This window comes from Lepisma saccharinum, chromosome 11, assembly GCF_977018435.1.
Source record: "Lepisma saccharinum chromosome 11, izLepSacc3.1, whole genome shotgun sequence".
Taxonomy (NCBI): domain Eukaryota; kingdom Metazoa; phylum Arthropoda; class Insecta; order Zygentoma; family Lepismatidae; genus Lepisma; species Lepisma saccharinum.
In genome coordinates this window covers 16906399-16925215 of record NC_139239.1, presented here as the reverse complement: position 1 = coordinate 16925215, position 18817 = coordinate 16906399, and the positions used below count along the sequence as shown (strand labels likewise).

The 18817-nt window shown below is 37.3% G+C and overlaps 1 protein-coding gene across 1 annotated transcript in view; it reads left to right on the top strand.

The window, feature by feature from the left end:
- The window catches only part of alien (COP9 signalosome complex subunit 2 alien), a 43921-nt gene extending 27404 nt beyond the window's left edge, over window positions 1–16517 (top strand). Inside the window, exons 6-9 of the mRNA XM_083130757.1 lie at window positions 496–634; window positions 3693–3883; window positions 9895–10036; window positions 15989–16517. Of these exons, the coding sequence (XP_082986883.1) occupies window positions 496–634; window positions 3693–3883; window positions 9895–10036; window positions 15989–16133 (617 nt within the window). The 3' untranslated portion in view covers window positions 16134–16517. The remainder of the gene's footprint in view (window positions 1–495; window positions 635–3692; window positions 3884–9894; window positions 10037–15988) is intronic.
- Window positions 16518–18817: the final 2300 nt, after the last annotated feature.

The window sequence follows — 18817 nt, the reverse complement described above, 5'->3', positions numbered from 1 at the left end:
CTCTACCATGCTAGTGACACTAGCAGAATACATGATAAGAGTTTATGCTTTCATTTGGTTGAAGATCAGACGTTAACCCTTATCAACAACTGGACCACAGCATGTATTAGAGACAATTTGGCAATCAAGATTTCTACCTAAGAAAGCTGACATCGTGCACCACAGTCTTAACATCAATGTATTCTGAACACATCCTGTTGGCAATAGTGGTGGGTGAGAGGCGACACATCTTTAAGCTTGGTCTGAGGCACATACTGAAGGCCCAAGAGGAGGTAAGAAAATCACAAGAATTGAGGCACTTCACCATCAAGCATTCCAACACATTCGTTGCAGCTTTCCTATCATACGAGCTATTTCCATCTTCTACACTGACTGCATTGTCATAGTACTTAATTTGCAATATTTTCTCGATTCAAAGAATTATTCAATTGGTGAACTTGCATGCCTTTCTTGTTAATAAAAATAAATTTGAACTTTTTCATTTTTATTCTGCAGAATGTGGTGGTAAAATGCATCTACGTGAAGGGGAATTTGAGAAAGCTCACACAGACTTCTTTGAAGCTTTCAAGAACTATGATGAATCTGGTAGTCCTAGAAGAACAACATGCTTAAAGTACCTAGTGTTAGCAAATATGTAAGTGAAATGCATATGTAGAGAATTATCTTTATTTGAAGTGCATGTGATTTGGTGTCCCAGTTATGCATATTGTGGAAACAGAACAGGACATATTCATACAAGGTAACCAAAAAGTTCTTGCCGTTTTTAACGTCCCATTAATCATGCGCTCACAGAGAGGAAACTAAATGACGCAAGTGCCTGCTAAGCGATCGGGAGTTATCGACTGTCAGTAATACAGGCACGTTGCACACACACAGCAGTCATAGCTCGTCCAGTGTCGAAGAGAAATGGAGGTATCGAAGCAGCTTGTTCGTGTGTGTTTGTTGTATGACTTTAAAGTGGGCCTGTCAGGTGCTGCATTTGCCAGGTATTTGGAGAGAATGCCGTGAACGAACGGACTGCTAGGCATTGGTTCCAGAAATTCCGTTCGGGAGATGTGAGCCTTTCAGATGAACCTCGCAGTGGACGACCACATGTGTTGGATGACGAGGCCCTGAAAGCGGCCATCGAGGAGGACAGTGGTCTAATGTGTGATGAACTTTACAGAAAGGTTCCATGTTTCTGCTGAAACAGTCAGACTGCACCGAGATCGGATAGGGAAGTCATACAAGTTAAGCAAGTGGGTACCCCACACATTGTCGGCAGCCAACAAGGAACAACGACTGACAGCCTGTTTGTCCTTGCTCACTCGGCACCTGAACATACCCATATTTGATCGCTTGCTCACTGGTGATGAAAAGTGGGTCCTCTATGACACTCCCAAGCGTACCAGACATTGGTTGTCGCCACGTGACCCTGTTCCTCACACCTCAAGACCACCTCTGCACCCACGAAAGGTGCATTACGAGCTCCTTCCACCTGGTCAGACCATCACTGCTGACCTCTACTCTCAGCAGTTGCAGTTGCAAAGGGTGCACCGTGCATTGTGGCAGAAGGAGCCGGCATTGGTGAATCACAAGGGTGTGCTGTTCCTGCCAAGCCACATGTGGCAAAGAGGACCCGGGAGATCCTTCAGCAACTTGGTTGGGAGACACTGTGCCATCCACCATATTCACCGAACCTTGCACCAACAGATTACCACCTGTTTCATTCCCTCGACAATCACATGTGTGGGAGATCCTTCATAAATGAGGGAGACCTGCGGAACGCATTCACGGTTTTTATGTATCCAAGCCCGCCGAGTTTTATCACCAGGGTATTGTGCAGCTGCAGGAACGTTGGCAAAAGGTGTTTGATGCTGATGGAGATTACTTCGAAGCCTAAAGGTTCGTACCGTCCACTGTATTGCTCTTTGTTTATCACTGCTCTAGAACGGCAAGAACTTTTTTGGTTACCTTGTACTTTCCTGTCACACTTCTCTTCCAACAGAAAACAAAGAGCACATCACGCAAATTAGTCAAAAGTGGCACGAAAAGGAAAGTAAAATAAAGCAAATCAATAAATCTATCAAGCAAAGAGCATTTTTGCTGCATGATTGCCATTTTGAATTATTCATTGAAGTTTGCATTATGTAGTGAGGTGCAGGCTGATGCTGGTAGATCAGGCGTAAGTTCTAGGCTGATCTGTGGTAGTTTAGTTTGATAATGAAATGTTTTTGGGCTCCTACATAGCCAAACTGTGTGATGCGAGCAGTCCTGGTTTGATTCCTGGTGGAAACCCCTAAAATTTCGGTGTTGACCCAGCATTGTGAGAATAATTGGAAAATACTTGAAGAGAAGTAGCAGCTCTAGTCTCTAAAGACCAGAAAACAGTGGCAAGGGAACTCAATGTGCTGACCTCATGTCACCCCACGAGGAGCCCCTGGCCCTTGGAGGACTATTGCACCACGGAGTTTTAATTAAATAAACTCTTGTTTTGTATCTCCAAACACATGAAATATTAGAATAACTTCTTAACCTGTTACTCTATTACAATAATGTGAATAGAGGATAGTAGTTTTGGGGCAGCTATTCAAATGTGACGACACATACTAAATAATATGAGGATAAGTCATTAAATAGCAGGAGTTTTATTCTATAGAGCATGGATAAGTATGCACAATGAAGAATCTTATTTTGAAACACAAAATGGCTCCTTAGGAAAGACCCTGTATGGGGGCTCCTTCTGATCGAGCAGTGTACACATACACAATACCTCATACATCACTGCTCCAGTGTCAGCTTGCACCTTAGAAGAGCAGCGAAGCATTATTATTATTTTTTGTTGTTGTCAGAGGGTGTGGAACCCTCTGAGATACACAGAAGAATGAAGGTTTAGTAGGGAGAGGAGAGAGTGCGAATGGATGGGAAGATTTAAAAACCGAATACAAAATGTCAGTGAACAAAGTGAAGTGGAGACGACAGCATGGCAACTGAGACAGTGAAAGAGCAGATCATGCACTGAATCCATGACTTCAGGTGAGTCACCTTTGATGAATTACTGTAGAATTAAAATGAGTCATGGCTCTATCTACAATATTGTCTATTATGACCTCAGATATAGGAAAGTGTATAGCAGATGGATTCGAAGACAGCTGTCTGATGATAAAGCATGCATGGAAGAAAAGTTGTCAGGAGCATTTGGACCATAATGCTTGTGAAGGAGACTCTTTGCTCGATCGAATTATCACTGGAGGCAAGTCCTGGGTGCACCATTATAAACCAGAGTGCAAGAGACAGTCGATGTGTGGAAGCACCAGTCATTTCTGGCCACAAAAAAAAATCCTCTGGGAAAGTCATGCTGACTTTTGGAATGCCAATGGCCCTACATTTGTACACTTCCAAGGAAAGGGTCAAACTATGTTGAAGCCTTTGTCTAGAGTGCATCCACAACCTTGTAATGCAGGGTGACTATGTCAAAAAAAATTAAAATCCTGGTATTTAATTACTTTTCCTTGTATTTTCTGTAAAAAAAATTACTTGAAATTAAGAGATCTGTCCAAGTCATCACTCAACTCATTTTACAATTTAAAATTTTTGAGATACCTCGTATCAGCATCACATACCTTTTTGAAACTATTAGCATGTTATGATGTAATAATCGTAATAATCAAATTCTGCATATAAATCATAGTTTTTAATTTAATATTCTTTAGGTTGATGAAGTCTGGTATCAATCCATTCGATTCTCAGGAAGCGAAGCCTTACAAAAACGACCCAGAAATATTAGCAATGACAAATTTGGTATCAGCCTACCAAAATAATGACATCAATGAATTTGAGAAGATACTGAAGCAGAACAGGAAAAACATCATGGATGATCTGTTTATTAGGGAACATATAGAAGGTGCGTGTTTCAGAATGTAAATTTTAATTGACATTCAATTAGTTATCATGAATAATGTTTTTCATAGAAGTGTGATGGAATTTTTAGCCAGTACTTGTATCATACACTGGAAAGTAGTAATCACGACTTAGACCAGAATAAAGAATAGAGTGCATATTTTAAATTTGTTGTGTGTTTAAACTCCTTCTCTCCAAGGCTGGTTAGAGATTTTGTAGCTTTTTTTAATGTTGTACAGTGAAATCTCAGTTATACGTTTTATGGGGGGCAGAAGGATAAAAACATATAACTGAGAAAAAAGTATTATTGAAATATAATGAAAATGGTAAAATTAAGTACACAAAGAAAGAAAAAGAGTACTACATATACAACAAAGTTTGCTGTATTGCACTAATCTGTTCTAAATCGTTATTCAAATTTCACAAATACACGAGAAATAGACATTGAAGATGTGGGGGGATGGGGGTGAAAGGAGCACAAGCAATCCATTCAGTCAATTCCCTGCAAAAAAAAACATGTTGAACATTGGGACGTTTATCTCGATGTTATGTTTACTGTAACTTGTTTCCCCGCTTTATTTTCCAAACCCCGCCGATGACAAAATTTGCCAGAAGCCTGTCCCGTATGCCAGTCGACCTCTCCCTCCCCTCTTCCTTGCTTTTGTAGCAGCCTATTCATTCACCATGCAACCTTGAACTCCTACCTTATGATCGGGGAACAAGCAAACTATTGCCAAAACGATAGTCATTAAATGCTGCTTTCTCTAGCATTTTAACACATTCTAAAAGTGTGACTCGGGTGTCTGTTGGGCCTCCCCCAACAAAAACGTATGTGGACAATTGAGAACATGGCTCAGTCACTATTCCCATTTCTTTATCTACGAAATTGTTCCTACTAGAAAGAGGAAGGAGAGAGGGAGTGGGGGACGAACTTGCTTGGAAAACTTTCCTTTCTTGTTTGCCAGGAGAAAAGTTAAAATAATTTGCCAATCCCGGTTATCCAATGTTAATTTAGGAACTAGTGAAAAAGTCACTAATCTCATCTCACAAGAGAAAATTAATCTTCAACTGCTGTGCATTGCCAGTGGTGTGCCCAGGATTTTTGAAAGGGAGGGGTTTAAGTATACTTTTCTTTAGTAGTCAGCCCTAATGTTGCCATTTTTTCCGGCCTACAACATTCTTTTTTTTTTTTTAGGAATATTGGGCCAAGGGGGGGGGAAGGATCCCCACCAACCTCCCCTTGGGCACGTCACTATGCAGGGCTGTTCACGAAAGCAGTCTTCTTTTTAATGCAGCTCTGCATACAAAATATTGCTCCTGTGTCCCTGACAATACAATAATCCTTCCCCCTTTCTTTCTGTAAGGAACAAGCAAGCTTCTTACTAAATAAAAAACATGAACGCGGTAGTCCAGCTTTTCTTGTCTTCAACATGTGCTTTATCTTTAAAATGACCAGAACATACTATTCCGCCACCTGTGCGTTGGTGACAGTCTGTCTGGAGGGAGGCTGCTACCAGGGCCAGTGTTATGTCTAGCTCTTCTTAAGCAGTCCCTTTCTTATATCGTTTCTGACAGCAATGACAAAACCTTAACTCTTATTTTGCGGATAACACAAGATTAATCCCTTTGAACACCTAGTCAGGATTTTTGAGGGAGGGGGGTATGTGGTAACGTCGTTGTTTTTTTATCAAGGGGTTCCGGGTTCGATACCTGGTGTAGGTACATGGTGGTTTGGATCCTGCTTTAAACTGTAGGTGCAGTCCCAATTAGCCTTCTGTGCATTAAGTGGACTTAAAATCTTTAGCAGACGGAGCCTCGCGTGCCTGTATTCCCGTTGAAGCCGGCACCTTTACAAGCGTGCGCTTTTCAAACTTGCTGCCAGTATAATAAAATCATAGAGAGAAGGAAATTGGTTTAGTTTTCTTCTTAAAAACATGGCTTTTAATGGAGGTAAAATTTATACATTGTGCCTCCCAATAATTTGGGTTAACCAAATTTTGAGGGAAGCACGATGAAAGACCACACTCTATGAGGATATGTAATGCTCAAAAAAAAAAAAAAAAAAAAAATATTAGGGCGTTTGGAAATCTTGCATGATTATGCAATTTCGGTTCTAGCGTCGGCCCTATGGACGCTGGATGGACTAAATTTTGACACACACAATAAAATACCACTCTATAAGGATATGAAATGGTCGCAACTTTGAAAAAAAGATGAAAATTACTGCCTTCAGAAATTTTGCGAGATTACGAAAAAATTCGAACTTCGGGATTTTGCCCCCGCTTTCCCCCCTGGACTCTTAATTGTCGGATGTTACTTAAAATGTTGCTTTTTGTTCATTCTTACATTTAGAATTTATTTTTTAAAAGAAGATGCAGTGGTTAAGCAGTTATATATGCCATAGTAACGAAAGGGCAAAAGTGCTTATTTCAAATGGCACTTGCAGAAAGAAAAAGGCACACAGTGTATGATCGTTGCTTTACTTCAAAGACATCCACAAGTTAAAATAAGTCACAGTGTTCAATAATTCATTTATCTGCGGTTTCGTTTTGCATAATAAAAAGTACTGCAACTTCTGTCTTCAACAACTGTATTATCTTTTAATATGACAGTAATAAGACCCAACGGAACTCCCCCTTCCCGCAGGCTGCTGTTGACTCCCCTCCCTTTCTTCAGCTTGTTTGTAATGTTTACGACAGGCTGGGAAGTGTGGCACCAGTGACTTGTCTGACAGCTTGAAAGATATCAATCTCCGAATCTGCTTCAAGCAGATACGACTTGCCGAAGGTAATGCAAAGAACAAAAGCAGGATTATTTAGCACAGGCCAATCTTGTTGAACGGAGCATAGCCCCTCCCCTTCTCTCCGATGCAACCGACAAAAATAGAATTCCAAGTCGAGAGTCTGGTCCCATGGTTGCAGCTGATAAGAAAACCTGTATGAGAACGGATGGCAGATGTTATCATCACAGAAATCTTGAACTCCAAGAGAAGCATTCTATCGAGGAAGTCTAGTTAAAATCATATAACTGAAGTTTTTTCCTTGTTGGGACTTAACTCGTCGAGCGTATAAGTGGAAAAATTGTATATCTGAAAATCGTGTAACTGAAATATAATAGTACGCAGCCTTATGGGAATTGGCAGGGACTGCCAGAAAAAAACATACTAACAAGAAAAACGCACTCGTGAAACGTATAATTGCAATTTCACTGTATGAGTTAAAGTAGGATTGGGAACCAGAAGCACTCACAAGGCAACCATCATTTACATAATGTGTACCAATCTGCAGGGATAATCTATTTTTTTCTTTTTTCAGAAAGTATTTTAATGCTAGTTATGTCTTATTTCATGGTGGTGGTGGGGCACTGGAATGAAAGTGTGATGCAGAATGCTAATAACTCAGGACCTTCTTAAATGGGTATACAAAACTCCAATTAAAAGATTTTCACTTGGTGTATTTTATTTTATTATGAATTGTACATTTTACATATCGTTACAAGTTTGAAAACAAATTTACAGCTGTGGAACCCCTATTTTATGTTCACATTTTCCTTCATTATACATTCAGTCCTCATGGTCCCGATAGAGCATAAATGTAATATTTTCCCACAATTAGAGTTTTACGTCTTTGTTCCCTGAAAAAATGCCAAATTCATTTTGTACTATATATTCACTCTCAATACTGGTACAGTATTCAATATTAACAATTCATCTCTGAAAGTACTGGTTATTGAAACTTTGGGTAAAGATGAGTTTTACATCATTGTTATTCTCCCTAAATTACCTTACTCCTGTAAATGCAGGATAGTCATGTTTTTTTTTAGAAGTAGATCGCCAGTAACAAGAGAACACTGTACAATAAAAAAAATGCTAAAGTGCAACATTTTTGCAAGTTTTGTACAGGTATCGTCAACGAATACAGAAAGATTTAAATAGCTGTAATTTGCTACAAGACCTCATCTTGCTTATGATGATGTGGGCTTGTAGTCATGATAAGAACCAGTAAGAACTTTGATATTGTCAACTGTTAAATGGTGTACTTTGCAAGGATCTATGTAATTATAAGGGCTGAACTGAGACAAATATCAATACAGTTGGCATTGGTATCAGAAAGCATTGGTTCAGATTTAATGACTGATAACTCTCAGAAAATTTTCTGAATAGTTTTTCTTGTATGTACGCATTGCTTGCATTGTAGAATTATTTTCCTGTAGTTTACGGTTATTACAAGCTTAAGAAAACAGTTTTTCTTTGTGACGTTTCAGGAGAACACATGCTCCCTTCATCAGACATTTATTTTCATTTTGACTAAAGATACAGTTATAACAATGGTTAGCAATTTTTTAATATAATGGATTCTTTTTGTTTAAAAAATTGCTAACCATTGTTATAACTGTATCTTTAGTCAAAATGAAAATAAATGTCTGATGAAAGGAGCATGTGTTCTCCTGAAATGTCACAAAGAAAAACTGTTTTCTTATGCTTGTAATAACCGTAAACTACAGGAAAATAAATTTTCTGAAGTTTGGGAATCTCGCGTGTGTGCAAAAAATGCCACACAGCACTTTTTCGATGTCTAAAGATCCTGGAAATTATGGAAATACATAATTTTTCATTATTCTAGAACCAGCATTGCAGGGACAAATGCATTTCACAAATTATTATCTTATGTGAAAGTATGGATAGTTGAAATTGAAGGTAGTAGATTAATATGATATAGTTCCAATAAGAAATTATATTTCAAAATTTTGAACTCTGTATCTGCAAGACTATCGGCCTTATAACCGGTATCAGGCCAAAGTGATATTGGCTCAACCATAATAGCTACGTAACCTCAGTATATCATTCAGTGTACCACTCAGGCTAAAGAAATTTTGCAAAAAGGCCCAATTTTGTTTTAACTATACCCATGTACTAAATCCAAACACACACACAAGACTTGAAGATTACTAATAATTCTCTATAAACAAATAATGCTGACTTGCAATCCATGTCATCTGTCGAATAGTGGTAGCAACGCATGTACTCTATTTGTATCTTTGGACACAGGCCAATCTGTACATAAACTAAAGAACTTGACAACGTACAAATTGATTTTGTTTTAGATATATTCCCTCATAGTTCAATATCACGACTATCATGTATAATCTGGAAGGTTTATCGTAGTACAATACTTTCAACTAGGTGGTCTGTAATCTACTGGAAGACCTTGCCATCTATCACATGCCATCATTCACAGTGGAGAGGGGGATGGGAAGGTAACTGACGCATAAGAAGTAGGTATTTAAGATAGCGAAAGGAAAGGAATTAGCCCTCTAAGGGCTTGGCTGTGCAGCCTAAGTTGTCAGATTTTGGATTTGGGCTGTGGGGTTTGAGTCTCCTGCGGGCAGGGAGGGGGAGCCCAAGAACTTTTCTCCTCAGATTTTGTCCAGTGTATAGAGCCCGTGGCCACCCACCATTTTCAGGTAATTGGGGAGCTACAAGTGAGTAGCATGTAACCCAGTCATGGAAGCCCTACGACAACTGGTGGTTCATCGTGCTGACCAAGTGGTTGGATGATTGCCCACCTCTGCTCAGGCAGTAGGTAGGCCCTGGCCCTTAAGGACTGTTGCACCATGGTTTATTAAGGGCTTGAACAATCGGCCCTTTCGAAGGACTCTTGCAACAACACACTGAGTCACCATGACAGATGTATGTTGGACAACACCAGCCTGCATATGAGACACTTCCCAATGGCCGGATTCATATGAGGATAAAAATTCTGGGTATATCTGTCCATGATCAATCACTTTGTAAGTCCAGTTTATACTTCGTGTAAACCTACCAGCAATTCAAGTGTGTATTCTCCACTCCATATTGTTATCATTAAGATGCAGTGTCCTGGCATTTGACAGCTGTTAACCTTCTTCCACTTATTACTTCATAATATTAGTGCAAAACCAGTGAAATGTTGAAGAGATGTTATGTACTCGATAAGTCCTCTCTTGATCTTGCATGTTTTATTTCTGTATTTTCAGATTTGTTAAGGAATATTAGAACTCAAGTACTTATCAAGCTCATCAAACCATACACTCGGATTCACATCCCATTTATCTCCAAAGAACTGAATATTGATGCAACTGAAGTGGAGAGCCTTTTAGTATCGTGCATATTAGATAAGTGAGTACATGTTTACTTATTCTTATTTTCCCTTTAAACTTGAGATCACTCTTAAGTGTAAGGTTTTTGTGAATACCTTACAGCAGGTGATTTACATTAATTAGGTTAAGTAAGTTTGATAGAATTCAGATAAAAGTAGAGATAAAAGGAATGTCATTATGTTCAGGTTAGTTTTGTTGGAAGATTAGTTTGAAGAAACCTCGAGAAAAGCTTGGTTTTTGAGGTTTAATTTTACAAAACGTAGTTGAATTATTTGAAAATATGTGTTATTCAATACCATTTGTAGCTTTACGATATGAATACATAATATAAGTGGTATACGAGGTGTGGCTAAAAAAAAACTGACTGTTGCTACAAAATCTTTTATTGGTTATTTTGTACAATACGAACATTATTCCCTTCAAAGTACTCCCCTGCACTATTGATGCACCGCTCCATACGAATCTTCCATTACTGGAAGCAGTGCTGGAAATCATTTTCTGAAACCATGTTCATGATCTCTTTTGCTTTTGTTTTCACAGATTCTACGGTCGTAAATCTGGTTCCTTTCAGTGCTGATTTGACCTTTGGGAATAAAAAAAGTCGCACAGAGAAAGATTTGGTGAATAGGGTCGATGTTAGGATAGACTGGGATCCCATGCTTGGCCAAAAAAGCCTTGACTGACAATATCGTGTGGGCAGGAGCATTGTCCTGATGAAGAATCCATGACTTACTTTTCCACAAATCGCTCACGAAGGGTCGTCAGCACCTTAATGTAATAATGTTGGTTGACAGTTTTACCTTCAGGTACCCAATTCGAATCAATTCACAGACATTTGCAATATTTGAATCAGTTTTTGATGTGCTAGGCCATCCACGATGCGAGTCATCCACGATCACTTCTCGTCCCTCTTTAAACCTTTGAAACCACTCAAACACTTGCGTGCATGATAAACACTCATCTCCATACACTTCCTCCAACAAATCATAAGTTTTTGTGGTGGATTTTCCAAGTTTCATAAGAAACTTCACATTGATATGCTGTTCCACTTTCACATTAACAGATGTACGGTTCACTTCGTCCACAAGCTACAGCGGAACTGGGTGCGCAGCACAATCACACAGTCAATAGGCAGGATATCACAATATACACTCGTGCACCTCTTGACCTTTGTCGACAGCAACATCAATCCAGTTTTTTTCTAGCTACACCTCGTATGTAGCACAAATATGGTTTTACCGTACAGGTATGATCGATTTTAAACATACATTTAGAAGTAATGTGTAATATAAAATCTTATTTATTCCGATATGAAATTACACACTGCAACCATATTGACATGAAATGAAACTTCAATTATCCAAGTTTCTTATCTAATCGTTACAAGTGCTCAATGTGGGTGCCATTGGTGACACTGCAGACATCAAGACTGTACTCAAGTTCTCTCCAGACATGTCCCAGCATATCCTTGGAAATCTACTCCAGCGCTTTAGAGATACGCTGCTTTAGTTTGCCAAGGTTTTGTGGCATGCGGTTTCTATGCTGTGCACACTTACTGAATTTCATTCGAGAGTATCACTGTACTGTCATGATAGACCCTGCACGAGCAAATTCTAACATGCAAAATGCTTTCTCTTGCTTCGGTGTTGCCATCTTGAAACACTGCACCACTAGCTCTCCTAACGGCGTTACCTCACACAAACAAAAATTGATGACCTTCTACCTTCATTTTCTTTTGTGATTAGCTACTTACCTTTTTTTTTTTTTAGTACTCTCACCAGAGGGCTTTATTTTGCACCATCACTTCTGAAGCATGGTTTATATTGTGTTTAATGGAATCCAGGTGCAAAAGATTGATATGAATGGAAAGATAAGCTCAAAAAGTTTCTGTTGGTCAAACGTATTATGAACTGTTTGCTACCAGGTACGACATTAGAGAAAATGGCTCCCATCAAAGACAGGATATCTTTTCCCACATTCACAAAACTTATTTGTGTGCAACAACATTTCCATATGAAGTTTGCTGAATATCCATCCAGTGGACATGCAATTCACAAGTGGTAATCCAAAATTAAGTGGCTTCATCTAAGGAAAAGTCGACAGGAACCCCTAGTACGGGCACCGAGATCTCCTCTGTCTTCAGTGGCAGCCATTTTCTCTAGTATCACTCCTGGTGGCAAACAGTGTATACTATGTTGCTGCAAGGTTGACCGACAGAAACTTTTTAAGTTTTTCTTATTCATACGAATTTTGTGCACCTGAATTCCATTAAACACAAGTAATATACAATGTTTCAAATTTATCACATCATTTATGCTAGCCATGTTATCTCTTCAAGTCATAAGGCAGAGATGGCCAAGAGCTAGGGTGGATTTATTTCATATAATTTTGTGGTTCATATAAACTTGAAGATATAATGAAATTATTCTTTTTGATAAATAGACTGATATGGAAAAAAAAATTAATTATGTTGAGTTAAACTTCTATTTGCAAGATCTTCAACTAAAGAAAATATTACATCTTCACATTTACCACTGTCCGAGATATCATCAAATCGCTTTAGATAAATTTTCTTGTCTCTCATCACCAGAGGAGTCAATTAATTTGTTATTTTGATCTATTATGAGGCATGTTCAGAACCTTTTTACTCTGAAAGTGCATGCCTTGAGCTATTTTTATATGGAGTGTTGGAGAAGTCCCTGTATTCCTACTTGCATGTATCATGTTGCAGCTGTGTTGAAAATTGGCCAGTATTCTTTAATTTTCAACTTTACATTCACTTTATACTTGCACGACAACTAGTAGTCAGCTAACAACCTGTTGATTACAGGTCCTAGGACGTTCATGACTTTATGTGTTTAATATTATTGGAAAATTTACGTACATACATACATGGGCTGAATCAGCAACCTAGATTCATAGTTTGTTGTTTTGAAGTACAGGGCTTTTCAGAAAATAATTGAGGGGTTACAAAAATTTATTATGAAACCAGTCCAGAATGAACGGGGAACACACACAGTTTTTTTTTTTACACCTACAAATGTTCAATGTGTGCACTATGGGTGACATCACACACATCAACACGACAGTCTGCAATATCACGTGGCATCGGTGTGACAAATACCCTGTCTTTGATGAAACCTCACAAACAGAAGTCACATGGTGTAAGGTCCGGTGATCTTGGGGACCAAAACATTGCACAAAACACTGTGAGTGATGGTGATTCGAGTGTCGCCTAGCGACAGTGTTGAACTCTCAGCTTAGCAAAACATACATGCATAAACTGTTTGCATTTCTCGATCAGTTTGGACTGGTTTCATTAACGTAAGTACAATTGTTTACTTGCAATAAATTTTTGTAACCCCTAAATTATTTCTGAAACATCTGGTATGTACGGTATTATGATGTAAAGTTTGCAAGTATGTTATAATGTAACTAGATAAATAAATGTGAATATATCTAGAAAGACTCTCAGTGATAAATCATAAGCAACAAAATCTAAAAGTTATAAAATTTGATACAGGAAAGTTTGCTGATGAAAGAATTAAGAAAGATTACCAAATTAAACTGTCAAATAGATTTGAGGTTTTGCAGGATTTAAATGATGATGAAAATATAAATGAAACAGACGTAAATAAGAATTGGGAGCACATACGTAATTCAATAGAATCAGCAGCTAAAGAAACTATAGGTTACCATAAACCGAGAAAAAGTAAGCCATGGTTTGATAATGAATGTCATAATCTAATAGAAATAAGAAATCAGGCTAGACTTAGGTGGTTAAATAACTCGGATGATACAAATCTAAGCAATTATAATACAATAAAGCGAGAAGTTAACCGCACGTTTAGAAGTAAAAAAAGAGATTACTTGAAAAGCAAAATTAACGAAATTGAAACAAACAGCAAAAATAAAAATATCAGAGATTTATATAAAGGTGTAAATGAATTTAGAAAGGGGTGGCAACCTAAAGTAAACTTGATAAAAGATAAAGACGGTGATTTTCTAGCTGACCCAAGCGATATTCTAAATAGATGGAAGAACTACTTTAATGACCTTTTAAATGTCCATGTAGGAGATAAATCAGAAGTAAATGAAGTACACACAGCAGAACCTTTAGTTCCAGAACCTAACTTGACTGAAGTTAAAGATGCTATTAAAAGGCTTAAGAATAACAAAGCACCTGGCATTGATTTAATACCAGCTGAGTTAATTAAATATGGTGGAAATTCATTAATATGTCAAATTCATAAATTAATTTGTTTAATATGGAATAAAGAAGAAATCCCTCAACAGTGGAAAGAATCCATAATTGTTCCTGTGTTTAAAAAAGGTGATAAAATGAAATGCAATAATTACCGTGGAATTTCTCTACTCTCAACAACATACAAAATATTGTCTAACATTCTTTTAACAAGACTAACCCCATATGCTAATGAAATTATAGGTGATTATCAATATGGATTTTAACGTAACAGATCAACTACAGATCAAATTTTTCACATCAGACAGACACTTGAAAAAAAGTGGGAATATAATCAAAATGTCCATCAGGTATTCATTGATTTCAAAAAAGCATATGATTCGGTCAAAAGAGATAAATTATATAATATATTAGTAGAGTTTGGAATACCTAAGAAGCTTGTTAGTATGATAAAAATATGCACCAGTGAAACAGAAAGTAAAATTCGTGTGGGTAATAATATGTCTGACAAATTTATAATTCACGATGGGTTAAAACAAGGAGATGCATTATCTCCATTGCTCTTTAATTTTGCCTTAGAATATGCTGTAAGGAAGGTAATAGAAACTAAAGAAGGACTAAAATTAAATGGTGTGACTCAGTTGTTAGCATATGCAGATGATGTAGACTTACTGGGGGATGATATAAATACGATTAAGAATAATGCTAAAATATTTTTCAAAACTGCTAAAGAGATAGGTTTGGAAGTTAACAAAGAGAAAACTAAATATATGCTTACAGGCCGAAACCAAGTGTTAGGTAATAATCAAAATCTAATTATTGATAACAACTCGTTTGAACCAGTTTCCAAATTCAAATACTTAGGAGTAATATTAACAAATGAAAATTATATTAAAGAGGAAATAAAAAGTAGGCTTAATTCAGGAAATGCATGTTACTTCTCTCTTCATAAACTTTTGTCTTCTCGTTTAATATCTAAGAAACTAAAAGTTAAAATATACAAAACCGTAATTTTGCCTGTAGTATTATATGGATGTGAAACTTGGTCGCTTACATTGAAAGAGGAACATAAATTAAGAGTATTTGAAAATAAGATCCTTAGGAAAATATTTGGACCTAAAAGGGATGAGGAGACAGGTGAGTGGAGAAGGTTACATAATTTAGAACTACATAATTTGTATTCATGTCCAGATATTATTAGAATAATTAAATCAAGAGGACTTAGATGGGCAGGCCATGTGGCACGAATGGGAGAGGAAAGAGGAGTTTACAGGATTCTTGTTGGGAAACCTGATGGTAAGAGACCTGTAGGAAGGCCAAGACGAAGATGGAGGGACAACGTTGAGATGGACCTAAAGGAAATCGGTAGGGATGGAAAAGAGTATATAGATCTTGCTCAAGATAGGGACAGATGGAAGGCCTGTGTTGCTGCAGCCATGAACCTTCGGGTTTAAGAAGGCTAGAGAGTTAGTTAGTTAGTTATATCTAGAGGTAATATGTACTATGTAATGTAATCTAGGGGTACAGGAACTTCGAGAACACTCTGTACACATAGGCACTTACCATACTGAGTGACAAGTTCTGCTGTCAGTCCATTCAAAATGAACAAAATTCAAGGAAAAAACTTATAAAAAAGTGGTAACAACATAAAAACCATTAAGGAGGCATTTTGTCTAACTTCTGGGCTCTAATTATGTTCTAGTCAACCACTACACTTCAGCGCCCATTAAGTCCAATTTTGCATTCATTTCTTCTGTTTCGTTTCAGTACAATACGTGGCCGAATAGATCAAGTCAACCAGGTGTTGGAGTTAGACAAGCAAACCCTTGGAGCAGCTAGGTATAATGCTTTAGATAAGTGGACAAATCAGCTGGCCAGCTTGCATCAGGCTGTTGTCAATAAAATGGCCTAAAGTGTGATATAAACTTGTGAACTTCAGCATTTTTTTTCTTTTTTTTATTTGGAAATGTCATTGTTAAGTGCTCCACCAAAAAGTGCATGGAGAATTTTTCTACTGAAGAAACCAATAAAAAATGAACTTCTAAATGAAAGCTCAAAAAGAACATGGTGTACACTGTGTCTGCCAACAATAAGTGGGTGTGAAGTGTTGAAGAAGAAAGTGACTTTCACAGATTTTCATTTTTTTCTTTCTTACAATCATTGCTACATTCATTTGGCATGTGATTGTAGTGCAAAATCAACATAAATTATTTAATTCTGAATGCTTAATGCATTCGTTTGTAACTAAAGAGAAATCGTGGACAGTTATATAAATAAAAATGCAAAATACTACTAATAATAATATGCTTATGTAGCATTATTTTGTAGAAAGTGACTTTTTATTATTTTAAGAAAATAAGAAAGTCCTTACGTGTCCTGTCTGCAAATTTTTACATCCCTATTTTTCATGGCCTTCCTCAGGAGTTTTCCCAGGCATTTAAAATGTTATACATGGTTCAGCAGGGAATTGAAAATTATGTAAAATGTTTAAAAAGTTAAAATAGGATTGTGAGGGATTGATGGTACATGGAAGAATGCTCCTTAAATAGTCGTTTAATATTTTAAACTCTGGAAGGTCGTGGAAATATGGTTGAAATGTCAAAATTTTGTGGATAAGAACCACACGTAAGTGTCATTTCTTTATTATCTTACTTTGGAATGGTGATTTTGCGAACATTCAAGAAAAGTTGTATTATTTTACTTTGAAGAGAATATCTCAATTAGACTTCAACCCAGATCCCTGGCAATCTATGCCAGCATTCTCCTGACCAAAGCTGTGATGCCAATGTGTGGCTTTGCTGCAATTTCCACTACTTATATCTCTGTGTATGTTTTTGTCTATTCCAGGTGTTTTGCTATTGCTGCCCGTAGCTATGTGAAGACCACAGAGTCAACTTATTTGAATGGAAACATTAACATAATTCTTGATGGATCCAGCAAATGCAGTTTTAGTATTTTATACGAAAAGTTTGGTGTTTCAGTTTGCAAATTGGAACGTTTTCTGATTAATTTTGAAGGTCCACTGCCTTCATCACCTGAGGATGCAGCCTCTCCATCCTAGATGCCACATCCTCAGTTAATGAAGGCAGTGGGCCTTCAAAATTAATCTGAAAACATCCAAATTTGCAACACTGAAACAGCAAACTTTTTGTGTGAAATTGACAGAATTGCCTGAAAAGAAAATAATGAAATTTACCTTTAGAGGTGTCAAATTTCATCTGTACTTTAACGATTTACATTAAGAGGAGAAAGGTAAAATGAAATGAGAATATTGATAAGTAGGAGATTTAGATTAGCATTGGCATGTCGTCAGATAATTTTTCTTATATTTCACAAAAAATGTATCTTCAGGAAAGAGCCGGTAAGTTAGTTACATTTAAAGGATTCAAACAAGTGTAAAATCCACACACACACTAAGAATAGTATCCGTGAATATGTTTGTAAAAAGAACCGGAATATAATGAACTATAGTTGTGATTGGAGAAAGTAATAAAATAACATGTTGCATGTTTTCAATCAACTATCCTATAATACAGTTTTCTTTTCAGTCTTCATTTTTGAACTACTAACTGAAATTTTTCTTTAGGCCCAAGATTAAACACATTGGAGGTGCGTTTACTGTATAATTGTAGTGTGTTCAGGAAAATGCACAATGGCAAAAACTGCAATTTTCTGTTGCTTACATTTCAGTCCCACTGAATCAATTAAAGAATATATTATAAATATAATTTTATATTGTAAAGATTGTAAACAGTTACGATCCAACATGCATAAATAACGGTTTGCTGTAAAATTGCATTTTTTGACGTGTTTTTTCAGAACAGCGTAGAATTTGAATTATGCCATTCATTTCTCAAATATGTGAATACCTTCTTTGAATTGTCCTTAGAAAGCACTAGTTGCAAAAAGGTTCGTGTTCATTTGTGAGGCCTACAGGCAACATTGTATGAAAATTCTCACAGACACAAATCATGGTGTGCTCCAAAGTAGCAGTCCCAAGTTTATGACCATCTTGCCAATGAGCCATCTCTGTCTTCTTTTTATGCTCTGTGTCTAGCCTGTGATGGTTAGGATTTTGGATTTGAGACTCTGCCTTAGTACACGTGTGTAGTTGATGTTCTGTGTATCCATTCTTAATTCCCAATTCTGTGATGATGGCTGTTTCTTCTTGGAGATTTTCTTCCATGGAGCAGTAACAAAAGGCTCTTCTAAAGGAATCAAGAATGGATACACGGAACATCAACTGTAAGAGCCAAGGCTCAAATCAAAAATCTTAATCACCACAGGCTAGACACAGAGGATAAAACGATCGATGTCAGTTACCTTTCCTTACCATCCCTCCACCTCCAAAAACAATTCCAAAATAGCCGGCAGACTCAGCAAGTGCGAATGCTTCCTTGATCCACTGGATAACCCAAGGGTGTACGATGCAGTGTGTCAGTGCAAGGTGCATTATATTGGCAGATCAATCTGATCGATGGATGGAAATGATTCAGCAGCACTTAGCCGATGCCAATAAAACCCATCCACTAGCTTGGCAAAACACATGAAGTATAGCAACCACCAAATGAAGAAACTACCAACAGGAACGTAACA